The sequence below is a fragment of the Diachasma alloeum genome, unplaced genomic scaffold, assembly GCF_001412515.2.
Source record: "Diachasma alloeum isolate Michigan unplaced genomic scaffold, Dall2.0 Dall_scaffold_00558, whole genome shotgun sequence".
NCBI classification, from domain to species: domain Eukaryota; kingdom Metazoa; phylum Arthropoda; class Insecta; order Hymenoptera; family Braconidae; genus Diachasma; species Diachasma alloeum.
In genome coordinates, this window is record NW_021680690.1 from 50,184 (window position 1) to 75,775 (window position 25,592).

The following is a 25,592-nucleotide window of genomic DNA, read 5'->3' on the forward strand; positions in this document are numbered from 1 at the left end:
TCCTTCTTCTCCGAGTTATTTCATCGAATTTCGTATCCTTGATTGAGGATTTAATAAATTTAAAGGTGAATTTTACTTTGAATGTTTATTCAATTGTTTAATCTGCTCGAATCTAATTGTTTATAATAATAAACAGTTTACAATTGTTTATACCCTATGGATATCATCGTGGGTATTGCTCCATTTGTGGGTGAAATTCAACCGATTATCGTTAATCTCTGCAGTATCATTTTGTTTAATAATACCTGAAATTTTTGGGGAACAGTATCGATAATTATTTACAACTGTTCAATTATTGCATTGTAACGAGGCGATATTGTGGCTGTCAATTGATATCTGAAGTGATGAGGTGAAGTGCAATTTTTTAAAAAATTTAATTCAATGTCCAGTGGTAAATTTTCTTCAATATTTTATCGTGATGTTTAATTATTCATCAAAGAGATCGAAAAATCGAGCTGTTCTGCTCTGTTCCGCTGCATTTCTCCTCATAACTACTGAAATAATCAATCACTATCATTAATGCTCTCATCTAAATTTATTTTCTGCCTATATAGTTGAGCTTCATCGCGCAGTAAGCGTGTACAATAGGATAAAGTTAATGAAATAAATTTCTCCAGTTGTTTTCTCTTCCTTCTATTTTAAATAGTAAAATATATGGCGCGAGTTCGACAAACACAGGTAGCGTAATTAGAAAAATATTTATACAATAGTATAAAAAAAAATATCTACACGTAAAACGAAGTGAGAAATTGGCTTTTCTCGTGATGTTGTTGATGAACAATTTTTCTATACGTTTAATATTACACATTGATAATTTAATGTACAATTAAATTAAAATTACAGATATATTAATGAAAAATGCATTCATTCGTGATGATGAGAAAATGACAATATTTCACGTAGAGAAAAATCGCTCTTGCATTTTATAAATAAAAACTATAATTAATTAAAGTTTAGGTAATTACGTTTTTCATTTGAATTTGAACTCTAATTCCTGTGGATGCTTTTTGTTTACATTTTGCTGGAAATTTTATTCTCGTAGTGAATTTATTTTTGTGCTCAAGTGGTGGAGGAATGCAAAAATTTGAATTAAAGAATGTCTCTTGACCTTCTAAGAACGATTCGTTATCAAGAATTGATCAGTGAATTTATCATTTTTTTATTATCTCGATAATGAGGAACTTTTTGCATTAAAAAAATTCTTTTCAGAAAATTTTCGCTTCTACAAAAAAATTCTTCTAACATTTTCCCTAAAATGGCTCTATTCCGAAAATAATTACGAAACGAGCAATTAAAAAAATTCAGATACTAATTAATCTGAATTATTAATCTCTGAATTATCTTAATCATAGGTAAAATCAGCAAAAAATTGCATAAATTCCGTTTTTCTTTTTCTCATTTTCCATTTCTCACCAATAAAGACAATCAAAAAATTAAAAAACTAATCATCAAGCCCCATCAGCCCTCGAATCCCCCATTAATGATCAATTTTGATAAAAAATGTCAGGACTTTTCCGAAATGAGCAATTAAAAAACCTTCAGATGCAAATTACCCTGCGTTATTAATTTCTGAATTATCTCAATCATAAGTAAAATCGCCAGAAAATTTCATAAATTCATTTCCTTTTCCTCCTGCCTCTTTCGCCATTTCTCATTAATAAAGACAATCCAAAAATTAAAAAGCCAATCATCAAGCCCCATTAGCCCTCGAACCCCCATTGCCGATCCCTTTAGCTAAAAAATGTCAAGATTGTCTTCCCGAAAACTCCCCCTCCCCTTGAGCACAGAAATACCCCTAATGAAGAACCAAATCATCAGCGAATGAGGCAAGTGGCGCAGATTCTCTGAGGTCCCATGCAGTCATCATGGCAGAAGGCCCCGCACTGTCGACAGATGACCATGGCGCCCCTCATGTGGCATTCGCAGGGTGGAGGAGGATCGCCGCCCATGATGACCCCAGGTGCAGCAGGCTCAGCCCCGCCGCCCCCTCGTCCATCAGCTCCCCCCCTGGCCTTGAGCGTGACAGCCTGATGCGAGCCCTCACCAGCACTAGCAGGCCTCCCTCGCACTAGATGAACCCCCACCCCAAGTCCTGCAATTTGAGGTGGTAAAGGAGGTGCTGAAGATGCCCTTGGGGCTCCGTCACTCACTCCAGTCCTCTGGACGAGGATGTACTGTCCAAAATTGGTGGATCCATTGCCAGCAACTGCCCCCAACTGAGCGACTGTCGTCGTGGGGGTGCCCTCGGTCATCTCCACGGGCTGCTGACGAGTTGTCGTGAAGACCTGGCGCAGCATCACCGTCTGGGTCTTGTTGGGGTTCTTGCTGTGGCTGATGGGCTGCTTCTGGGCCTTGACCGTTGTTATCGTTCTCCCTCCGGATTTATTCGTCGTGAATGCACCGTCACCACGCGCCAGCAGACTCGGAGGGGGCTTCAGGTGGGCCTTCAACTGATCTCGATTTGGGGAACTTTGAATTACCTGGAAAATTACAGCTGTTATTGACTGGTAAACGTAAAAAAAACAATTCTGTTTCATTTACAAGACAAATAAACAATTCCATGAACAATTTAATCGTAATTTAAATTCAAATTCACAACATGAAAAATTCAAGGAATTAAGTAATAAATAAAACAATAATTAATGAAACACGAGATAATAATAACTGATAAAAAATTCCGGGAACGATTCGATCGTAATTTAAATTTAAATCCACAACATTAAAAATTCAAGGAATTAATTAATAAATAAAACAATAATTAATGAAACACGAGATAATAATAACTGATAAAAAATTCCAGGAACGATTCGATCGTAATTTAAATTGAAATCCACAACATTAAAAATTCAAGAAATTAATTAATAAAAAATTGATAAAACCCGAAAAATCGTAACTAACGATAAAAAAATGATAAAAAATCAAATTTACTTGAATTCACAAAATTAAAAAATTCATTAAAAAAATTAATCAATTAATTCAACGAATTATTTAATAAAAAAATTAATAAAATACGAAACCATAACCGACAAAAAAATACTTGATAAAAAAAAGACATCTCATTTCCAGATGTAGACTTCAAAAGCAATTCCAAACCTCCAAAAACCTACCCCAAAAAATAAAAAACCTACCGCTTGACAGATCTGATAGCTCCTCTCGAGATTGACCGCGCCAGGCGGTTCCTTGGTGGAGCTCCTGCTCCTGCTGCCCTGCTCTTTCCCCCCATTCCTGGAGCCCCTGTACCCAACCTGCCCCCCAGACCTCGACCTCGGATTAACACTAGGACTAGTATACTGTGGCTGCATATTAGCAACGATCTGCCTCCCCTGTGTGACAGCAGGCACCGAGATGGCAGTCTGATGCTGCTGCACAACTATTGCACTCTGCGGATGTCCCTGAACAACAGGCACCTGAGGGCCACCGGGCCTGATGCCAGTGCCAATCCTCCCAATGCTGTTCTGCGCCCCCTGAATCCTGGAGTTGACACTCTGCTGAAACCTTGGGACAAACCTGATGGACTGTAGAGGTGGAAAAGCGATGATGGGCGAGCTCTGCTGAACATTCTTCAGAAGACACGATGTGACAGGAGCATTGAGGGTCATGGTCTCAGTGAATGGAGTGGCCTGTGCGACAGAAAGTGCCACACAATTCACCCCCTCATTGCTTGATGAGCTGCTGAGGCTCTCGTTGCTAAACTGCTGGACCTGCTGCACCTGCTGGACAACCTGAGGAGGATTGACACTGGTGGTGGAGTCAGTGGTGGTGGATGTGTCACTGCAGTCCTCCTGAGTGGTGACAGTGATGTTAGCAGCGACCGAGCCATCGAGTGCAGCAGCCACCAGTGGCCAAGGCACCTGAATGTCCTGTGCAGATGGCTCAATCCCCGAATTATTCCCCACAGGTGGATCAACACTCCAACTGCAGTCCAGCATCTCCGAGCAGACGTAGTTATTGGCATCCCTGAGCTCCTCGTCCTCATTGGACTCTGTCATCTCAGCCTCCCTGATCTCCTCGCCCTCGACAACTCCATTCTGGCCCTCAGCCTCGTCAGACCCACTCGATCCCATGTCCATGCCCTCGAGAATGGGATAGATTATCTCCTCGGTGCACCCTGAGATCTCCTCGTAGGCCTCCCTCATCTCCCCTCGCACCTCCAGCTCGTGGATCCTCTGAAGTGTCTCGGAGTCGATCTCCATTCCCTCGGGTATTGGCTCGGTGTCTGGAACGCTCTGGGGCAGCACTTGGGGCATCCCATTGTCCTCAATCTGGACATTTATCACGTGCTCCTCGATTATGAGGCCCTCGGGTGTCTTCACTGGCTCGCAGATGCTCTCGACAGCAGCTGCACTCTCGCACTCGGGAATTTCAAACATCTTGTCTTGCTTCGGGGAGGAAAACTCCTCGAAGGGCTCCTGGGGGTCCAGGGCTATCTCAGTGACATCGAGGTTCATCGCCAGAGTGTGACAGTCGTTGAGGATCGGGGGATCGCAGTCTGCGGGGATTTCAATCACTGATTCCTCAGGAATATCTGGCTTTGCTACTGTGGGCGATGGGATTATCGTCGAGACGAAGATCTCGGGCTCTTCTGGAGGGAACTCCACCCTCGAGGGCTCGGGCACTGCGCTGGGAATGGCCTCTGGGACCTCCTGGGGGGCTTCCCCTTCCAGAACCTTCGGGAGGTTCAGCTCCAGCTGGACTTCCTCGGACATTTCCTCGTGCAACTCCTCCTGAAGCTCTATCTCCATTGGCTCTTGCATCGCTGGACTGCCCTCACCTGCCTCAGGGTAACTCTGCTCCTGCTCCAGGTCTATCTCCTGGGGAGGTTCAGGCTCAGGCTCAGGTTGAGGCTCTGGTTCAGCTTCGACTTCTGGCTCTTGCTCCTCGATCGTTGGAGGTGTTAAGCTCTCAGGTATCACTGGGGGTGCCTCGGGCTCTGGTGACGCTCCCTCGAAGACGATGGGCACTGCCTCAGGCTCCTTGGCATCCTCGATTGTTGGAGCGATGTCAGCATCAACTTCAACATCAACTTCAGTCTCATTCTCCCTTTCGGTTTCAGTCTTGTCAGGGTTACTCTGTCTCGTGTATATTAGTTTTGGGGGTGGGGTGATGGGGGTTGTGATGGGCTCATGGGTGCTCTCCAGTCTCAATCTCAGGCTTGATCTTGTGACGGCGCCTCCATGAGGTGCGGCTCTCGTTTCGTTGATGCAGTGGATGCCTAGACGGACTTTTGGCTCTCTCTTGTCGCCCCAGATGGGCTCGAAGTGCTTCAGTTTCCAGGGGTCCAGTTTGTTCTTGTCCCTCTCAGCCTCCATTTTCAGTCGTTGCTGGTTCTCGGGGGTGAATTCACCCTCTGCCAGGCGTTTCCTCCACTCGAGGCAGGCTCGGGCGAAGAATTCGTTGTTCAGGCCGGAGGTCGCGGCGTCCTGACGGTCCACTGAGGGCAACAGCTGCGCCAGTTTGCGCTGGTACAGCGGCGGGAGACCCTGGAAGGTGTGCCTGTTCAGGAGGGCGCGCAGGCTCGTACTTGCCAGGATACTTGCCGGGGACTCCAGGTCCACCAGACCTGCCTCCAGTTGAGCTGCTGCTGACAACTTCTTCGTGGATCTTCGGCGGGAGGACTTTAGGCTGAAGCCTGGGAGACTCGCCAGCACTTCGCGCATCGTTGCTGCTGGCTCTTCAACTTTAAATTTTGGATTTAAGGGGTTAGTGGAGGACTGGAGAGATTCCAGGGGAATAAGCACTCTTGGGGGCCCATTGGGGTATTCTTTTTATGAATTAGGGGGCGAGGGGGGATAGCCATGGTCGTAAATTGTAATTACCGTTCAATTATTAAGTAGTCGATTGGTTAATATCATTCGTAAGTTTTAATTATTGAAGTAATCGTCGATTTAAATATTTTGAATTGTTTATTAATCAGTAATTTAGTTGGGAAGATTGACGATTATTTGGATAATCGGAAATCCCTGGGGAGAAATTTAGTATTATTTTTTTAATGGAAAATTTACAGATCCATATTGTTAAATATTTCATTCACCATCAATAAGTGAGAGTAACGGGGATATTTGAAATTAAATAATTTAAAACAGAGTCAAGTTGAATGAAAAGATGAATTTAGAAGAAATCTTATATAATTGACGTTACCTAATTAAAGAAAACGTTTGTAACGCCAAAGAGATGCATAAATAAAAAAAATAATAATTTATCGTCTAAATTGGAAACTTAGATTATCAATTATTTTACTATTTTTTAATTTCGATTAGTATATTTAAACGTTGATCAATGTAAATAGGAAATTCTTTTAATATTGAAGAATCTGAAGACGGATGGCCATCCCTGGGGGAAGATATGAATGAACTTGACTGGAAAAAATCGTTCGCTATTTTTAAAATACCTCACAAACTTCAGAAATTGTCTAAAAATCCCAAGAGACATTTTATGTAGGCCATTAAATTCTCTACAAAAGTACCTCCTTTCCCATCCCTCAGACATAACTGAAATCCGCTAAACAACATTGTCATCTCCACAGTGATTTTAAGGCATGTTGGAGCATGATGTGAACATGCATAATTTTTATTTCACACAAATGAGAATTGGATGAGTGTTATTTTCTTCTCCAGCATCATTAAAAGAAAACAACTTTAATTTAACTGTTATTTCAACAATTTATATGAAATAACGTGATTAATTCTATTTTCTTCTTCACCAACTTCTCTTGAAATCCGAAAGAATAACAAAACAAAATTCATTTAATTGTTACTTTTATCATTTATGTGAAAAAACGAGACAAATTAAATTTTTTCCTCCAACATCATCAGAAGAAAACTAATTCAATCGTTATTTTTCCAATTTATACGAACCAACAACAAGATAAATTTGATTTCCTTCGTCACCGACATTCATCCAATTCAAATAATTTTTTACCTAATTAAAAAAAACGTTTGTAACGCCAAAGAGATGCATAAGTCAAAAAAATAATAATTTATCATCTAAATTGGAAACTTGGATTATCAATTATTTTACTATTTTTTGATTTCGATTAATATATTTAAACGTTGCTCAATGTAAATAGGAAATTCACAACACAAATGCGAATTGGATGAGTGTTATTTTCTTCTCCAGCATCATTAAAAGAAAACAACACTAATTTAACTGTTATTTCAACAATTTATATGAAATAACGTGATTAATTCTATTTTCTTCTTCACCAACTTCTCTGGAAATACGAAAGAATAACAAAACAAAATTCATTTAATTGTTACTTTTATCATTTATGTGAAAAAACGAGACAAATTAAATTTTTTCCTCCAACATCATCGAAAGAAAACACTAATTCTATTGTTATTTTTTCAATTTATACGAAACAACAACAAGATAAATTTGATTTCCTTCTTCATCGACATTCATCCAATTCAAATAATTTTTTACCTAATTAAAGAAAACGTTGGTAACGCCAAAGCGATGCATAAGTCAAAAAAATAATAATTTATCATCTAAATTGGAAACTTAGATTATCAATTGTTTTACTATTTTTTGATTTCGATTAATATATTTAAACGTTGATCAATGTAAATAGGAAATTCACAACACAAATGCGAATTGGATGAGTGTTATTTTCTTCTCCAGCATCATTAAAAGAAAACAACTTTAATTTAACTGTTATTTCAACAATTTATATGAAATAACGTGATTAATTCTATTTTCTTCTTCACCAACTTCTCTTGAAATCCGAAAGAATAACAAAACAAAATTCATTTAATTGTTACTTTTATCATTTATGTGAAAAAACGAGACAAATTAAATTTTTTCCTCCAACATCATCAAAAGAAAACACTAATTCAATCGTTATTTTTCCAATTTATACGAACCAACAACAAGATAAATTTGATTTCCTTCTTCACCGACATTCATCCAATTCAAATAATTTTTTTCTCCCTCGCATCAAATAACAAAAAGCCAAATGTTGTTTTCTTCACCTGCCCCCATGAAAAGGAACGACCTCCCTCAATCCCAACCAACTCACCAGTATTATTATGCTGTATGGAAGCTGGTGGATCATCAACTGGCACCGGTGGTGTGATAACTGGTGGAGGTGCAGGTGGTGGTGCCAGTGGTTTAACAACAATTTGCGGCAGTGCCCTGGAATTGCCACTCGCAATTGTCGTATTTTTCCTCCGTCTCTTCGCCTGCTGTCTCAATGCATGCTTGATGACCTTCTTACTGTGCACCATACCCGAGTAGCTGGAGCAGCCGGGATTGATATCCCCAGCCCTGTCCTTGCCAGTCTCCACCTCAATGTCCATCATGACCAACTATCGCACATCAATCGTTTAACCTCACAACAAATAAGGCGGATGCTCAGATTCCCTTGGATTATCCCCAAGAAAATGCTCTTTTTGGGGCATTGCAGATGAATCCTCAAACTTATCAACAAATTATCATCACTTCCTCGGTTATTATCACTCGATGTCACTGTTTCTCCTCGAGACCATCTCGACAGTACCTCTCCCATAACAATGACTCCTCATAATTATCCGCAAACAGATAGAAATTCATAATTATCCAGAATCAATCGTTCCATCCTCTCTCAATAATCGACACAATTATTTCGTGATTTATTGGGCTTTTATCATTCCTAGATGGTGAAAAAAACATACACACATACATGCGTACACAGAAGTCAACTCCACATTGTTTCACAAGAGTGATTGTTCCTTGATTTTTTATTAATATCTCTCATTACTGATGTACGACAGTTCTTATTTTCCGTGAATATTGTTTATTCGCTTTGGTCCTGGTTGTTTTGATATTGTTTCACCCCTCGCTGGGGTTTTGGTTGACAGGACAGGGACTCAGCAACTGGCTGGGTCGCTTTGTTCGGCCATGTTTGCCTTGTGCGAAGCCGCGTTCTCTATTTGCGACGTTGAATCGCCTTTGTTTTGGGGGGTTATGTCGAGAGAATTTTGGGGAATTTTTTTAGGGGCGGGTTTTGGGAGGATTTAAGGAGGGGTGGGGGAGGGGNGGGGCGGGTTTTGGCAGGATTTAAGGAGGGGTGGGGGAGGGGGGAGAATTTTTGAAGTCATTGCTAGTCATCATTTTTTTGGGGGTTTGAGGGGGGGAGGGGGAGGGGGCGATTGGTTGGTCTGTCGTCAGTGGGGACCAATGGGGTGGGGGTTGCAGACTTGGGCGAGTTCTCATGAGGGGTAGTAGGTAGTAGGTTTGGGGGGGATTGTTGCTGTTGGGAAAATCATAATTTTTGGATTTCGAATTTTGCGGATTTTTTTTTTTTGGTTTGTGGGTTATTTCGAGAAATATTTATGGTGTTATTTATGCGGTAATTGCACCGTTGGGGTTTTTTATGGGGTGGATTAATTCTGTAAGCTTCTGAGGGCGCCTATTTGATGGATGGTGATATCTGTGAAGTTAGTAGGCTCGGTAAAAATAGAAAAAGGTGGAATTTGTAATTGATTTATTTATTTTTTGTAAATCTACTGCTAAACCTACTTTTTCTCCAAGCTCCTGATCAGATTGTCCTATTAATCTATCTACAGTAGGTTTATAAAAAAATATCCGGTAATAGGTATAGTCCTAGAATTTTTATTTCCAAACTCATTCTGATCTGCAACAAAATCACTGGATATCCCAAAACTGTGCCTACTTGTCCGCAAAAATCGCCAAAACTAGTAGGTTTAAAAAAAAATATGTCCGGTAATAGGTACAGCCCTAGAATTTTTATTTCCAAACTCATTCTGATCTGCATTAAAATCACTGGATCCCAAAACTGTGCCTACTTGTCCGCAAAAAATCTTCAAAACTAGTAGGTTTAAAAAAAAATGTCCGGTAATAGGTACAGCCCTAGAATTTGTATTTCCAAACTCATTCTGATCTGCATTAAAATCAGTGGATCCTAAAATTGTGCCTAATTGTCCGCAAAAATCGTCAAAACTAGTAGGTTTAAAAAAAAATATGTCCGGTAATAGGTACAGCCCTAGAATTTTTATTTCCAAACTCATTCTGATCTGCATTAAAATCACTGGATCCTAAAACTGCGTCTACTTGTCCGCAAAAATCGTTAAAACTAGTAGGTTTAAAAAAATATGTCCGGCAATAGGTACAGCCCTAGAATTTTTATTTCCAAACTCATTCTGATCTGCATTAAAATCAGTGGATCCCAAAACTGTGCCTAATTGTCCGCAAAAATCTTAAAAACTAGTAGGTTTAAAAAAAAATGTCCGGTAATAGGTACAGGCCTAGAATTTTTATTTCCAAACTCATTCTGATCTGCATTAAAATCACTGGATCCCAAAACTGCACCTACTAATCCGCAAAATCCTTCGCAACTGATAGACTCATAAAAAAAAATTAAAGAACCTTTTCAGTAACTCATAGAATTTATTCCAAAAAGGACCTATTTTCCCCTTGAACCTTCCCCCTCCACATTACAATTCCATAATTCTACTCCCTATTATCCCTCTCCAGCAATTGACCTTTAACTTTCTTAACAGCCTCAAAATCCTTGGAGATGACGTTGAGTTCAGCCCCAATATCACTGATCCTGGCAGAAAGATACAGCGACTCCTGGAAGCGTTTCTGAGCGGTTTTCAGACTCTGGGGGACGAGAACTCCGAACCACTTGAGAGGATCCTGAATCTCCTTAATCTCCTCTCTATCCTTGAGGTTAATCGAGAAACGAGGGATGGGGGAGGTGCTCGGCTCGGTCTCGTCGTCGCTGTGCTCCGGATAGGACGTCTCCAGGTTGAAGAGGGAGGTTATCGCCGTGTCCTGGGGCACCCTGAGCATCCCCACTGTCTCCTTCCCCTGGATGTACCTCGCCTTCGCCAGCTCCAGGTGCCCATCACGAAGATGATTCTCCAGCTGAATTGTCGTCACCACCTTCTCCTCCATGAGGTCCAGGGTCTGGAGCAGCAGGTTGTCCAGCTTCTCACAGACTTCGGTGATATCCTCCTTCATTTTTACTTAACTTTTCCCCCAGTGGAGATGATTTATTGATTTGTCCAGTCGATAACAATTATTTAGATTTTTTGTACGTTTTTTATTTGGCTTTTTGTGATGTGAGGATCAGTGAGGATCTCCTCGTGACTGATGTTTACATTTGTGTTTATGATTTACCACGACAATGGCCGCAAGTGCGCGCGCAGTCTTACAAAATTTAAATTGATAATGATAAGGCTGGAACGAGTGCACAGATTGGTTTTTAAATATCTCGGAAACTAGTAGGTTTAAGTAGTGAAACATCGTGTTTAGATCGTTAAATTATCTTAAAAAATAGCCTTCGGAGTTTCTCGATGAACCTACTAGCTTCGGAAATACTGGAAACGTAATATGCGAATTAGTTCTTCTCCTACTAGATGTTCAAATTAGTAGGTTCATGAAAAAGGGTTTTTGGCGTTTCTAAATTTATTAGTTTTAGAGATGTTACCGTACATTTTCTTCTAATAATTTACAATTTTATAGTTAATTTATACAACTCTCAGAGAAGTAGGCTCAGCAACTAACACCAATAAATCCTCAGCCTATTTCTTTAAACTCTAATAATTTGAATTTTGAACCTGCATTTTGCAAATATTTCTGCGACTAATAGGTTCACTAGTAGGAAATATCTTCAAAGAGCTAAGAAAAAAATATTCCAAGCCTATTATAGATATTGTTAACTATAATAGGCTTGACTAAACTCTAATAATTTGAATTTTGATCCTCCATTTTGCAAATATTTCTGCAACTAATAGATTCACTAATAGGAAATATCAACAATAGACTGGAAAAAAGATTCCAAGCCTATTATCGATATTTTCAAAACAATTTGCACATTTTATTATATGCACCTACTAATACCTAAAATTCCATGATGCGTTTTTCAAGTCCCTGAAACTAGCAGGTTCACCAGCAAATATCAATAGCCCCTTGGTCCATCAAATTTCCCTCGAAAAATCTCCTGCAATATCCTCCTATTATCGTGAAATTCCATTGTTAACTTTTAAAATATCTCTAAAACTAATAGTTCCACAAAAAAAATATTCCGCTAGTGTTAACTGTTAAAGATATTCTCAAAAAAGTCTGCACATTTTCTACATTCTCCTGCTATCTCAATATCATACCGCATTTTTTAAATACCTCTGAGACTAGTAGGCTCCCGAAAAAAATATCAAGAAGCGACTTCAGTTCACAAAATTCTCCATAAAAAAATCTCTTAAAAAAACTTCTGAGCCCATCACTCCCAGAGGCTCTCCCACCCCTACGAATCCCGCACCAGCTTAAGCCTATAAACCCCAATGTACTTCCCATTATTGCCCTGACTGATATGTGCATTGAGCCTCCTCGCAATCAGCTCATAGAACCCCAAGAACCTCTGAACCCTCCCCTCAACATTATCAAACAGCACCACAAACCTAGGCAGTAAACCCTCCTCCTCCCACCCCCTGTCACCCCCAAATGTCCGCTCGATCCAGCCCATCGGCTCCTCAAAGAACCCCTCAGCCTCGTCCACATAGCCCTCCTCACCCCCCAAATTCGGTTCGCACCCCAGGAACTTGGTGGTGACATTCCTGTGGAGATGACTGTACAGAGGGAGGGCATGACAGGGAGTCAGGAACATGACATCGACCCCTCGTCGCCCATGACTACCCTCGAGCCTCCCCAACTCCTGCCTCAACACCCTCATCACCTCGAGGGTTCCCCTCTGGTGCACAAAACTGAAATACGACAAGGGTATCAAATTCGTCAGCACGAAGACCCCGATGAAGATCCTTCTCAGGTTCTCGGAGGCTTTCAACACATCTGGGATCTTTGTGCACGTGCAGACGAAGATGATCATGGGGAGAATCGGGAGAATGAACCGGAGCTCCTTGTGCTCCAGGAGAGAATAAACTGAAATTGTCCAGAGGATGGTGAAGAGTAAAATAAATTCACTGGAACTTATCCGCGAATGCCTCAGGACTTGGTACGCAGCAATGGGGAGGTAAATAACGTAAACTCCAAGCAGAACTGGGAGTGCTGATGTGAAGTACCAGAGGGGGTGGTGGGTCCCGTAGAACCCTGCGATGTTGTTCAGAATATTAACTTTGAAGAACTCCCACTGAGTCAGGACCAGGTGGTTGTAGCAATAGGTGTCGATTGCTATGGAGTAGGTGAGGGTTGTCAAGCCGATGACGAAGTATGGGAGGAGTGCCTGGGGGAGCGTCTTCGAGGTGGTGAGGAGGTGGTACGCGCAGAGGGGCAGCCAGGTGATGGCCATGGTCGGCCTGATGGCGCAGGTGATGCCCACGATCCAGAGGAAGTGGGGGCTCTCTGGGGAGCTTGAGGCCCTCCAGGGGAAGGTGGAGAGGGCTATTGTCGTGAGGGCTGTCTCCACGGTGTTCGTCAGGGTGCGGCTCGCGCAGTAGTACCAGAACCAGTTGAGGGTCAGGACGAATGTTGACCAGGTGCTCCTCGTCCAGATGTAGAATCTGGAAGGGCACGAGAATTTTTTTAAGGCCCGGGTGTACTGTCTTTCGAACGTTATCTCGGTGTTTTTTTTTCATCTTTCGTCATCTGAAATTGTCAATTGAGTCCTGCGTCATGCAGAAGTTTTGAAAAATTGTGAATGAATAATGAAAAAAAATAGAAGAAATTCTTCATTTTTTCAAAGAGCATATCTAGGGGAGATTTAATAAGGGGCTGAAATGTTGATAAAATTTAATAATTCAATACAAAGAACAATTCTCTCTCTTTGTGACAAGCTTAAACTGAGCTCAATTGATCAATTTGTTTCTGAGTTATGAATAATTTTAAAAAAGTCTGAAGTGTCCGTTTTGCCCCACCCTCCCCTACAATTAATTCTATTGAGATCACTTCTATAGAATTTCCTCGGCTCAAATTTTCCAGGTATTTTCATTGACAATTGATTATTATTCAAGATTGTTCAAATTATATTAATTAAATAATTTAAGGTCCGGGTGTACTATCTTTCGAATGTTATTTGGATTTTTTTTATCTTTCGTAATCCAAAATTGCCAATTGAGTGGTACATCACGTAGAAATTCCCAAAAATTATGATGGAATGATTAAAAAAAATGGAAAAAATTCGTTATTTTTTCAAAGAGCATATCTAGGGGAGATTTAATAAGGGGCTGAAATGTTGATAAAAGTTAATAATTCAATACAAAGAACAATTCTCTCTCTTTGTGACAAGTTTAAACTGAGCTCAATTAATCAATTTGTTTCTGAGTTATGAATAATTTTAAAAAAGTCTGAAGTGTCCGTTTTACCCCACCCTCCCCTACAATTAATTTTATTAAGATCACTTCTATAGAATTTCCTCGGCTCAAATTATATTAATTAAATAATTTAAGGCCCGGGTGTACTATCTTTCGAATGTTATTTGGATTTTTTTGATCTTTCGTAATCCAAAATTGCCAATTGAGTGGCACATCACGTAGAAATTCCCAAAAATTATGATGGAATGATAAAAAAAATAGAAAAAATTCTGAATTTTTTCAAAGAGCGTTTTTATTTCAGATGACCAAAGATGAAAAAAAAACTTCGAGATAACGTTCGAAAGATACTACACCCGCTTAAATAATTTAAATAAATTATTTCACCTGTAATCAGCATATGCACTGAGCACCGCTTGGCAGACCCTCGGGGCATTGATCAGGGCCCCTGGGAAATCCAGCCCCAGGAGTTCCAGAATTTTGTAGAGAATGGAAATTAGGAAGGGGTAGATGTAGCTCCTGATGCTGTGCCTCCACTCCCACGTGAGGTGGCCGTACCCAAAGGCGAGGTTGTGAGCGACCTCCAGGGACTGCCAGTACTCGTCAGGGACATCACTGGTCTGGACAATGTACACCGACAACACTCGCCAGACCACGAGGTACCCAAACGCTCGTTTATTCATCCTCTCCTTCGGTGATGTTTAAACAAACCCCGACTCCCTGGAGATTATTTTTGTTTACCTCTGGGGCACGAGGAGCTGCTGCACTCTGGGGGGCACCTGTCACACCTCAAAAGTCATGTTTTCGTGTTTATCTTTTCCTTTTGCCTGATTTGTCGGTAAGTCGAGGTTATTTTGGCATCTGAATGTCTCTGATAGGCTGTAAACAATCGTTTCACAACTACGTGGCATGGGTGACGGTGTAATCAACAATTAGTAGTGATTTGTGAAGTGATAGGGCTCATTCTGGAGGATATACTGAGGTGAGGAGGTTCAGTCATTTATTTTTTCTGGAGATGGGATTGTTGACGGAGTTTTTTGATCAATTTACTGATTGAGAGGTGCGAGGGACAGGAGTTGCTGGAGGAAGTGGATTTCTGTTGCAGGAGAGTGCCTGAGGGGATGATTGTTTAGTGGATTGTTGGGGTGATTGGCGACAACAAATGCCGGAGAAGAGGAAGAAGATGGGAACTCTGCGGGCGCTCATTCTTGTTGGGGGGTATGGGACCAGGCTACGCCCTTTGACGCTCAGCAGGCCAAAGCCACTTGTGGAATTCGCGAATAAACCCATGTTGCTGCATCAGTTTGAAGCTTTGGTGAGATTTTCGTGGAGTTGGCTTTACTGTTTGGATTGTTTTGGGGATATCTACGGAAGTAGTGGGTTTAGAGGAAAATGTCAGAATATATTTTTTGTGGAGAATTTAATTTTCTAGAAAAAAGATCTTTTGGGATTTTTTGATTAATTTGGGGGTTCTGAGATATTCACGAAGTTGGTTGGATACTTGTTTTAGAGTTCATGGGCGTGTCTACACACTATTTTGGAGAAATCTCTGAAAGTAGTAGGTTTAGGAGAAAATGTTAACAGATATTTTTTGTGAAGAATTTAATTTTCCAGAAAAAATATTTTTTGGGATTTTTTGATTAATCTGAGAGGTTCTGGGATATTTATGAAGTTGTTTGAATAATCATTTGGGGGTTGATGGGTTTGTAGAAACACTATTTTGTAGCTATCTCTAAAAGTAGTAGGTTTAGGAGAAAATGTTAATAAATATTTTTTGTGGAGAATTTAATTTTCCAGAAAAAAGATCTTTTGGGATTTTTTGATTAATCTGAGAGGTTCTGGGATATTTATGAAGTTGTTTGAATAATCATTTGGGAGTTCATGGGCGTGTCTACACACTATTTTGGAGAAATCGCTGAAAGTAGTAGGTTTAGGAGAAAATGTTAACAGATATTTTTTGTGAAGAATTTAATTTTCCAGAAAAAATATTTTTTGGGATTTTTTGATTAATCTGAGAGGTTCTGGGATATTTATGAAGTTGTTTGAATAATCATTTGGGAGTTCATGGGCGTGTCTACACACTATTTTGGAGAAATCGCTGAAAGTAGTAGGTTTAGGAGAAAATGTTAACAGATATTTTTTGTGAAGAATTTAATTTTCCAGAAAAAATATTTTTTGGGATTTTTTGATTAATCTGAGAGGTTCTGGGATATTTATGAAGTTGTTTGAATAATCATTTGGGAGTTGATGGGTTTGTAGAAACACTATTTTGTAGATATCCCTAAAAGTAGTAGGTTTAGGAGAAAATGTCAATAGATATTTTTTGTGGAGAATTTAATTTTCCAGAAAAAAGATCTTTTGGGATTTTTTGATTAATCTGAGAGGTTCTGGGATATTTATGAAGTTGTTTGAATAATCATTTGGGAGTTCATGGGCGTGTCTACACACTATTTTGGAGAAATCGCTGAAAGTAGTAGGTTTAGGAGAAAATGTTAACAGATATTTTTTGTGAAGAATTTAATTTTCCAGAAAAAATATTTTTTGGGATTTTTTGATTAATCTGAGAGGTTCTGGGATATTTATGAAGTTGTTTGAATAATCATTTGGGGGTTGATGGGTTTGTAGAAACACTATTTTGTAGCTATCTCTAAAAGTAGTAGGTTTAGGAGAAAATGTTAATAAATATTTTTTGTGGAGAATTTAATTTTCCAGAAAAAAGATCTTTTGGGATTTTTTGATTAATCTGAGAGGTTCTGGGATATTTATGAAGTTGTTTGAATAATCATTTGGGGGTTGATGGGTTTGTAGAAACACTATTTTGTAGCTATCTCTAAAAGTAGTAGGTTTAGGAGAAAATGTTAATAAATATTTTTTGTGGAGAATTTAATTTTCCAGAAAAAAGATCTTTTGGGATTTTTTGATTAATCTGAGAGGTTCTGGGATATTTATGAAGTTGTTTGAATAATCATTTGGGGGTTGATGGGTTTGTAGAAACACTATTTTGTAGCTATCTCTAAAAGTAGTAGGTTTAGGAGAAAATGTTAATAAATATTTTTTGTGGAGAATTTAATTTTCCAGAAAAAAGATCTTTTGGGATTTTTTGATTAATCTGAGAGGTTCTGGGATATTTATGAAGTTGTTTGAATAATCATTTGGGAGTTGATGGGTTTGTAGAAACACTATTTTGTAGATATCTCTAAAAGTAGTAGGTTTAGGAGAAAATGTTAATAAATATTTTTTGTGGAGAATTTAATTTTACAGAAAAAAGATCTTTTGAGTTTTTCGATTAATTTGGCAGGTTTTGAGATGTTTACCAAATAATTTGGGCATGTTTGTCGTACATATCTCGGAAAGTATTAGGTTTAGAAGAAAATGTCAAAAAATTTTGTTTATGGAGAATTCCCCTTTCTACAAAAATATCTTCTCACTTTTTTCAATTCATCCAAGAGTTTCTGAAGTGTCACAATTTATCAGAATTCAATATGTAAGTTATATATTGAAAATGTGGAGATCAAAATTTCTAGAAAAAATCTTAATGCAAAATATCACATATTTTAGACAATGGAGAGACTTGAGGAGACAATGAATAAGTCATTTAGTCAAGAAAATTCTGCATGAAATGCCGTAATTTCCATTCTTCGTCTGCAGGTAGCATCGAACGTAACCGAGATTATCCTAGCGGTCTCCTACCGCGCCGAGGAGATGGAGAAAGAGCTGTCAGCTGAGGCTGAAAAACTGGGAGTCAATCTCATATTCTCCCACGAGAAAGAGCCCCTCGGCACTGCTGGTCCACTAGCTCTCGCAAAAGACATATTGTCCAAGAGCGATGAGCCCTTCTTCGTCCTCAACTCAGACATCATCTGTGATTTTCCATTCAAACAGCTGTTCCAATTTCATAAATCACATGGAGGCGAGGGAACAATTGTCGTGACCAAAGTGGAAGAGCCGTCCAAGTATGGAGTTGTTCTTTACAATAAAGAGGGAAGAATTGAGAGCTTCATCGAGAAGCCACAGGAATTTGTTTCTAATAAAATTAATGCAGGTGATTAATTCAATGACTTCAGAAAATTAATACTCTTCATTAATTTATTCATCAGATTTTTTTTTCGATTTTATTCAAGTTAACTAGTCAATTAATTTTTCTTTTAATTTTTGTTGAACACTTTAGGAAGTAAAAAACAGTAAAATTATTATGGATACATTTTATCTCCTCTACAAGAAAATATCAATAAACATTTCGCATTATGCAAGTGTTATTACAATATTTTCGCTTTTTTGCAGGAATTTATATATTTAATCCTAGTATACTAAGCAGAATTGAGCTGAAACCAACGAGTATTGAGAAAGAGGTATTCCCAGGGATGGCCAGTGACAATGTCCTGTACGCAATGGAGCTCCAGGGCTTCTGGATGGACGTGGGACAGCCCAAGGACTTCCTCAAAGGTAAAAGAATAGAGAAAAATTATCTATAAAATCATTTATTCACAAAAAAATCCTTAACAACCAGAATAATTCTCTAAATATGGTTATAAAAAATATTTTTGGTTGACAAATACACAATAATCACGTTTTTACGATCTATCGTCGCAGGTATGTGCCTGTACTTGGCCTCGCTGAGGCAGAAACAGCCCGAGAAGTTGTACTCTGGTGATGGGGTCGTTGGCAATGTCCTCGTGGACCCAACAGCAGTGATTGGAAAAAATTGTAGGATTGGCCCTAATGTTACTATTGGTCCTGGGGTGGTTTTGGCTGATGGGTGCTGCATTAAACGCTCCACTATTCTCAAGTCTGCGACGATTAGGGAACACAGCTGGCTTGATGGGTAAATATCACCTGAGGCTCTTGACTTCATGAAGAGACGGATTTTTTATATTTAAAATAAACTAAAGCCTGAAGTTTTATGTGAGACTGAATATTTCGTGAATATCTTGGAAAACACCATTGATGAAATAATTCTAGGCACTTTTTTTCTGTTGAGAATGACAATTCTCGAGTTTTTTCTAAAAAATTCTATTCAATTTTAATTGGAATTGCAGAAGCATTCAAGAAAAATCCAATTTGTACGTTTTATAACCCATTCTTTTGAAATTATTTTCATAAAAATCCTTGAACCAAAGTTTTTTCTTGCCTTTTATTATGAGAAACAAATCAAAATCCAGCAAAAAAAACTTTGAGAATTTATGCCCAAGAATTTTTATACAAAATAAAAAATTTATATACTTTTGTCTATCAAATACCTCTCACCAAAATGGCAGGATAAAATCGCCTAATCTTCAATAGAATTTTTTTCATATTATTTTTTTTCAAAAGTGTAACCCTTTTGGTAAATTAATTATCAGAAATGAATCGTGTTCCATTTGAATTTCAGATGCATCGTGGGGTGGAGATGTGTGGTGGGTCGCTGGGTGCGTATGGAAGGCATAACAGTTCTCGGGGAAGACGTTATCGTCAAGGACGAGCTGTACATCAACGGTGGACAAGTCTTGCCTCACAAGAGCATCGCCAGTTCAGTCCCTGAGCCCCAGGTCATCATGTGACTCTACTCATTCCTGAAAAAGGCATTGAACTTTTTTTTGACTGAAGAAAATCCATTCTGATGACAATACCCCAAAATAAAACATTTATAATATAATAATATATATGTATGCTATATTATTATATTATAAATTTTACAATATATATTTTTCATATTATTTTTCTGGAAAATATTCCGTGACGAGTCCAGGTGCAACTGCAATCGGTTTTTATAAAATGTTTTCACGAGAATAATTTATAAAAATGTACACGAACTTTGTAAAATAATATTTTTACCTGTAAGTGAGAGAAATAAAGTTTTTCTCACCATTTGACCTTGACTGGCAGTCCTCTGACGACGATTGCAGCTTTCGTCATGAACTGGAGGCAGACTTTCTTGGAAATTGCCACAGCTCTGAGCATCTCGGGCTCGAAGAATGGGCTGGTGGTGTCGTTGAACTGCTCCTTCTTGCCGCGTTCGAGATTGGATTTGAATTCGAGAGTTCCATTGCTCCATTTCTCGAAGTCGATGTAGTTCCAGGACTTCTCAGCCTTTGAGGGGATCCAGGTGCTGATGAAGCAGGAGGTCATTCTGTCGGTGTCGAGATCTGTTACTTCCCAGTTCATTCCTAGGGTGCAGGGGCTGGAGATAGAATGGAATTTAGTAGATTGAGTTGGTGGAATGACTGGAGTTTTCATTTCATTTTTATTTCATTCACATGACCAATTGCAGAATCAAATTAAATAAACATAAAGAATAATAACGAAATTAATGAAATGAACAGTTTAAAATAATATTGACGGACAGCGTTTTCATTTCATTCATTTTCATTTCATGTTGACACTAAATAAGAAAATAATAAAAACACTCACCTGCAGGCTGTGAGATACTGATTAGACACTCCATAAGGTGGGAATCTCCCCCCAATGGGCACAAGTTTGACACTGCCACAGCCAAAAAGTAGAACAGCAGCTCTGACCCTGAGCTTTTCAATCTTCTCCCCAGGCAGATACTGAATGCCACTGCCATGTCCATTGTACATCATGATCTCGTGGTTGACGAGAGCATCAACGAAGGCATTGGCGAGCCCCTCCTCCTCCGGAAGAGCGTTATAAATGGTACGCCACTTCGGCAGCCAGTAATCCATGAAAATTCTCAACCTCTTCTCCATCTTCGGCAGATTGTTCGAGGGGTTGACAATCCCCATGCCACTCTCCTCGTTGATAACCATGACCTTGCAGCCCTCGACAATCGACTCCTCGTGCTCCTTGAACATCGCGTAGGCCACGTGCAACGAGGGGAAGCGAGTGACCGGATGATCCTGGAGGATCTCCATTGCTTCCAGGGGGAGGTAATCAATTTCCTCGTCCACTATCAACACTGTCGTCTTCCTCTTCTCCTGACGGAGCTTCGTCGCCGTCTTGGATTTACTGACAATCGACAGGATCAAGTTACTGGCGAGCTTCTTGTTGTCAGGAAGAATCACTGTTATCAATCTTGCTATTTCGGTTTTGCTGAGGTATCCGGCTGTTGTTGACACTTTTCGCAGGAGCCATACGGTCTTGGGTGATAGTGGGGTCCTAGGGAAAGGGAAATCATTGGAGTGGCTACGAAAGTCGACAGTGGAATCGTCTTTTTTTGAGGATATCCAAGTATTTTCTACAAGTCACTGACAAATTTTACATCTTGCACGGTAATTATTATTTTTTTAAAGATTCGTTGGCTATAAATGAATAATTGAAATTGCTTAAACTTGTTTAAACTCAGAAATTTTATTTTTTCAGGCATGAAATCGATTTCTGGTTAAATTCTGAATATGACTAAATTTTTTATAATTCCGAACAAATGAATTTTATGGTGGAAAAATCATTGTCTATAAATTATTTATAGAAAATACTCGGAATTTTCAAAAATTGTAATTCTTAAATTATTGGTTTTAATTGCTTGTTTTTTAATTATTGATATCTTTAAATCATTATCATATGTCATTAGGGAATTTAGTAAAAAATGACAAAATTAGTAGTCCATTCCTTCTAAAAAAGCCTTTTAAATTCATAAAACGAGGCATTATCTTCGAATACTTCTAAAGCTAATTAAATTCTCCATTTTTTATCACGGTTTTCTCCACCTCATCAATGAAAAAAAAACATAATAGCTTTCCAAAAAGAAAAGAGTATTTAAAAAAATTAAAAATCAGAGTCAATGAATAAAAATTTTTTTCTAATGAATGAATGAATTCAACTGCTAAAAAATTTTGAAATAAAAAATGCCTCACAACGACCGATCATCAGCGATAAGTTTATCAACAATTCCAATCATCTCCCTGGTGTCGTCTGAATTTTCCAACAAGTCAGCAATGAGCAAGAGCCTCCACTCCCTGAGCCAGTTGTACTCCATCTCCTTGACAGCAGTCATCATCCTGTTGTTCTGCTTCTGCCTCATCTTCCAGTACATGGAGTGATGGCCATACTCCGCCTGGAGGTTCGACTTATTGGTATCGAGGAGATTCTTGACATCCGCGCAGAGATCGTACATGCTGTTATCAGGAGCAGGAACGGTGATGGTGAAGGGTGCTATTGCCTCAGGGCCAGTGGGTAGAACAGTCAGATGAAGAGGATGAACTGAATTGGAGGCCTCGGGGAGCCACTTGCAGGGCTTGTAGGGCTGGGTCAGCTGGACCATGTACCACTCTCGAGGCAGCTCAGCCAATTTACTCTCCAGGGATTGTGAGTCCTCCTGACAGTCGATATTGAACTTCAAGTGGGATGGATTCACTCCGAACTTATAGGTATATCCGCAGTTGTCACGGATTTCCGTCTTTTTGTATCTCAAGTTCACCTGCTGACGGTGGAGAACTGCGTGGGACTCTATCAAGTGGTTGACTGCTTTTTTCTCGTCGCCAGCCTTGAAGTGATTGATTAAAGTATTGGGTAATTTAATAATGATAGCTTTCAATTTTTAAAAAACCCAGATAATTTACTGCGAACCTACTACCTCTCGAGATATTCTCAAAACAGTCAATCTAATAGGTTTCGAAGAAATATACCTATTAATCTTGTAACGGTACAAAAATCTCATTCATTCTTTATTTTGTAGATAAATTTGAAACTAGTTGGTTCGTTTTTTAATTAATAGGTTCATGAAAAATACTAGGTTTACGAAAACCCATAGGTTCATAATAAATAAGAGGCTCATAAATGTGAGGGAATATTCAAGAGAAAAATGATTCAGACAATTTACGATAAACCTACTACCTCCTGAGATATTCTCAGAGCAATCAATCAAATAGGCTCTGAAGGAATATACCTATTAACCTCGTAATGCTACAAAAATCTCATTCGTTGTTCATTTTCTAATTTGAAACTAGTAGGTTCCTTGTTTTAATTAATAGGTTCATGAAAAATAGTAGGTTTACGAAAACCAATAGGTTCACAATAAATAAGAGGCTCATAAATGTGAGGGAATATTCAAGAGAAAAATGACTCAGACAATTTACGATAAACCTACTACCTCCTGAGATATTCTCAAAGCAATCAATCAAATAGGCTCTGAAGGAATATACCTATTAATCTCGTAATGCTACAAAAATCTCATTCATTGTTCATTTTCTAGACAAATTTGAAACTAGTAGGTTCGTTTTTTAATTAATAGGTTCATGAAAAATAGTAGGTTTACGAAAACCAATAGGTTCACAATAAATAAGAGGCTCATAAATGTGAGGGAATATCCAAGAGAAAAATGACTCAGACAATTTACGATAAACCTACTACCTCCTGAGATATTCTCAAAGCAATCAATCAAATAGGCTCTGAAAGAATATACCTATTAATCTCGTAATGCTACAAAAATCTCATTCATTCTTAATTTTTTAGATAAATTTGAAACTAGTAGGTTCGTTTGTTAATTAATAGGTTCATAAAAAATAGTAGATTTAAGAAAACCAATAGGTTCACAAGAAATAAGAGGCTCATAAATGTGAGGGAATATTCAAGAGAAAAATGATTCAGACAATTTACGATAAATCTACTACCTCCTGAGATATTCTCAGAGCAATCAATCAAATAGGCTCTGAAGGAATATACCTATTAACCTCGTAATGCTACAAAAATCTCATTCGTTGTTCATTTTCTAATTTGAAACTAGTAGGTTCCTTGTTTTAATTAATAGGTTCATGAAAAATAGTAGGTTTACGAAAACCAATAGGTTCACAATAAATAAGAGGCTCATAAATGTGAGGGAATATTCAAGAGAAAAATGACTCAGACAATTTACGATAAACCTACTACTCTAAACCTACTACTCTTGAGATATTATCAGAGCAGTCAATCAAGTAGGCTCTGAAAGAATATACCTATTAATCTCGTAATGCTACAAAAATCTCATTCATTGTTCATTTTCTAGACAAATTTGAAACTAGTAGGTTCCTTGTTTTAATTAATAGGTTCATGAAAAATAGTAGGTTTACGAAAACAAATAGGTTCACAATAAATAAGAAGCTCATAAATGTGAGGGAATATTCAAGAGAAAAATGACGCAGACAATTTACGATAAACCTAGTACCTCCTGAGATATTCTCAAAGCAATCAATTAAATAGGCTTTGAAGTAATATACCTATTAATCTCGCAATGTGTTCCAAGAACTTCATTCATTCTTCATTTTGTAGACTACTTTGGAATTAGTAGGTTCTTTTTTAATCAATAGGTTCGTGAAGTCTTAAGTTTATGTAAAATAATAGGTTCTCAAAAAATAATAGGTTCATAAAAAAATAATAGTCAACATTTAAATAAAAATAACGAATTGTCTTGTTCTCGACTGATTTACGACTGGAGCAAATTAATTGTTTAAAACAGTATAACAATGGCATAAATCGTGGGAAATAATTACCGCAATAGCGGCGAAGCCCATCATCTTGTTGAAGGCCCCATACTCGACAACAGACGAGTGCAGTCCAGTTTTTGTGAAGATTTTCTTGATTCTCTCGCAGAGATCACCTGGCTTCTCGTTCTTCGGGAAATACTTTCTCTCATATTTATCAAAATTTCTGCCGTACATCTTTCAACTGTTCCCGAAACAATCGCCCCCGTTGATGATTAACCAGAGATTGTTTCGCACTGATCAATAATAACTGCGAACAACGATTATTTAAACATTTCGGGTCGTGGTTGTTTACGATTTTCAAATGGAACTACTGTTATAAAGTAATTTTTTTTCTATAATAAGGCATAAATGGGAGAGAATAGTCTAGAGGCCCAACAGTTTGAGAATATGAGAACGAATTATTCATCTTGAGAGACCGTCAACAGATGGCGATGGTAAATCCGGGCGATAACATCTTGTTATTGTTAAGATCCGATCAATTAGCCCCTCATGTATAGATATTCCAAATTTTTATTTTTTTCCTCATTGAAGTAATTTTGAAGGAAATTGCGAGCTAATAAAAAACATTTGCTAGTTAGTACTTTTTTTAAAATAAATTTTTGAAAAATCACCCCTGAAAAAAAAGGCGTTATCCCCTCTATTTCATTATTTCCAAAAAATTTAATCACCAATCGGTGGCAAATTGTTTGAAGATTTTGCGAGTTAAGAAAAAATCGTCAATGCACTCCTATTATTGTGTAAATTAACAATTCCAATTTCAACTGAAAACCAGAGTTGATGACCAGAATTTGTAGCAGAGATATCAAGTCTTTAGAGATGACAAATCTCTCTAAAGATGATGTCTGGTTTCAATTGAAAAGCGCAATTATGACAACATTGTCCAGCGGGGTCTAGGAGTCTCCCCTGGTTCAACACCATCTTTAGAGGTCCTAGCACGCCATTTCTCGACCCGCTCTTTCGTTTGAGCTCAAAAAAACATTCATATCTTGTCTGA

The 25,592-nt window shown here is 38.6% G+C and overlaps 5 protein-coding genes across 7 annotated transcripts; 1 reads left to right on the top strand and 4 right to left on the bottom strand.

Moving 5' to 3' along the window:
• Nucleotides 1–70: 70 nt before the first annotated feature.
• LOC107043333 (polycomb protein Asx) lies at nt 71–8,931 on the bottom strand. The gene is made up of 3 exons (XM_015264785.1): nt 8,018–8,931; nt 3,129–5,677; nt 71–2,480 (listed from the first exon to the last, which is right to left on the bottom strand). Exons 1-3 carry the CDS (start codon nt 8,298–8,300, stop codon nt 1,815–1,817), a joined length of 3,498 nt encoding a protein of 1,165 aa, XP_015120271.1. The 5' UTR covers nt 8,301–8,931; the 3' UTR covers nt 71–1,814.
• A 562-nt stretch (nt 8,932–9,493) lies between these two features.
• LOC107043352 (coiled-coil domain-containing protein 115) lies at nt 9,494–12,240 on the bottom strand. The gene has a single exon (XM_015264822.1). The coding sequence runs from the start codon at nt 10,963–10,965 to the stop codon at nt 10,450–10,452; it is 516 nt and encodes a 171-aa protein (XP_015120308.1). The 5' UTR covers nt 10,966–12,240; the 3' UTR covers nt 9,494–10,449.
• LOC107043350 (GPI mannosyltransferase 3) lies at nt 12,225–15,146 on the bottom strand. Its single transcript, XM_015264819.2, has 2 exons — nt 14,592–15,146; nt 12,225–13,457 (listed from the first exon to the last, which is right to left on the bottom strand). The coding sequence occupies exons 1-2, from the start codon at nt 14,885–14,887 to the stop codon at nt 12,248–12,250; spliced, it is 1,506 nt and encodes a 501-aa protein (XP_015120305.1). The 5' UTR covers nt 14,888–15,146; the 3' UTR covers nt 12,225–12,247.
• On the top strand, nt 14,645–20,006 carry LOC107043351 (mannose-1-phosphate guanyltransferase beta). 2 transcript variants are annotated; one of them, XM_015264821.2, is made up of 6 exons: nt 14,645–15,186; nt 15,310–15,519; nt 17,853–18,246; nt 18,486–18,647; nt 18,795–19,026; nt 19,573–20,006. In XM_015264821.2, the coding sequence occupies exons 2-6, from the start codon at nt 15,367–15,369 to the stop codon at nt 19,739–19,741; spliced, it is 1,110 nt and encodes a 369-aa protein (XP_015120307.1). In that variant the 5' UTR covers nt 14,645–15,186; nt 15,310–15,366; the 3' UTR covers nt 19,742–20,006. The 2 variants fall into 2 exon arrangements, with proteins under 2 accessions (XP_015120307.1, XP_015120306.1); XM_015264820.2 differs by having other exon boundaries at nt 14,646–15,186; nt 15,278–15,519.
• On the bottom strand, nt 18,743–24,913 carry LOC107043349 (separin). 2 transcript variants are annotated; one of them, XM_015264817.2, is made up of 5 exons: nt 24,605–24,913; nt 21,995–22,623; nt 20,592–21,299; nt 20,047–20,361; nt 18,743–19,753 (listed from the first exon to the last, which is right to left on the bottom strand). In XM_015264817.2, exons 1-5 carry the CDS (start codon nt 24,770–24,772, stop codon nt 19,744–19,746), a joined length of 1,830 nt encoding a protein of 609 aa, XP_015120303.1. In that variant the 5' UTR covers nt 24,773–24,913; the 3' UTR covers nt 18,743–19,743. The 2 variants fall into 2 exon arrangements, with proteins under 2 accessions (XP_015120303.1, XP_015120304.1); XM_015264818.1 differs by lacking the exon at nt 18,743–19,753 and having other exon boundaries at nt 20,043–20,361.
• Nucleotides 24,914–25,592: the final 679 nt, after the last annotated feature.

Excerpts from the sequence above, each read along its gene's own strand:
- LOC107043333 (XM_015264785.1), bottom strand. The coding sequence starts at position 8,300 with ATGATGGACATTGAGGTGGAGACTGGCAAGGACAGGGCTGGGGATATC. Across the intron at positions 5,678-8,017 it reads CATACAGCATAATAATACTG|TTGAAGAGCCAGCAGCAACG; the intron begins GTGAGTTGGTTG and ends CAAAATTTAAAG. Across the intron at positions 2,481-3,128 it reads GCTATCAGATCTGTCAAGCG|GTAATTCAAAGTTCCCCAAA; the intron begins GTAGGTTTTTTA and ends GTAATTTTCCAG.
- LOC107043352 (XM_015264822.1), bottom strand. The coding sequence starts at position 10,965 with ATGAAGGAGGATATCACCGAAGTCTGTGAGAAGCTGGACAACCTGCTG.
- LOC107043350 (XM_015264819.2), bottom strand. The coding sequence starts at position 14,887 with ATGAATAAACGAGCGTTTGGGTACCTCGTGGTCTGGCGAGTGTTGTCG. Across the intron at positions 13,458-14,591 it reads AGTGCATATGCTGATTACAG|ATTCTACATCTGGACGAGGA; the intron begins GTGAAATAATTT and ends GTGCCCTTCCAG.
- LOC107043351 (XM_015264821.2), top strand. The coding sequence starts at position 15,367 with ATGCCGGAGAAGAGGAAGAAGATGGGAACTCTGCGGGCGCTCATTCTT. Across the intron at positions 18,247-18,485 it reads TTCTAATAAAATTAATGCAG|GAATTTATATATTTAATCCT; the intron begins GTGATTAATTCA and ends GCTTTTTTGCAG. Across the intron at positions 18,648-18,794 it reads GCCCAAGGACTTCCTCAAAG|GTATGTGCCTGTACTTGGCC; the intron begins GTAAAAGAATAG and ends CTATCGTCGCAG.
- LOC107043349 (XM_015264817.2), bottom strand. The coding sequence starts at position 24,772 with ATGTACGGCAGAAATTTTGATAAATATGAGAGAAAGTATTTCCCGAAG. Across the intron at positions 22,624-24,604 it reads TGGGCTTCGCCGCTATTGCG|GCTGGCGACGAGAAAAAAGC; the intron begins GTAATTATTTCC and ends AATCACTTCAAG. Across the intron at positions 21,300-21,994 it reads ATCGCTGATGATCGGTCGTT|GACCCCACTATCACCCAAGA; the intron begins GTGAGGCATTTT and ends CCCTTTCCCTAG.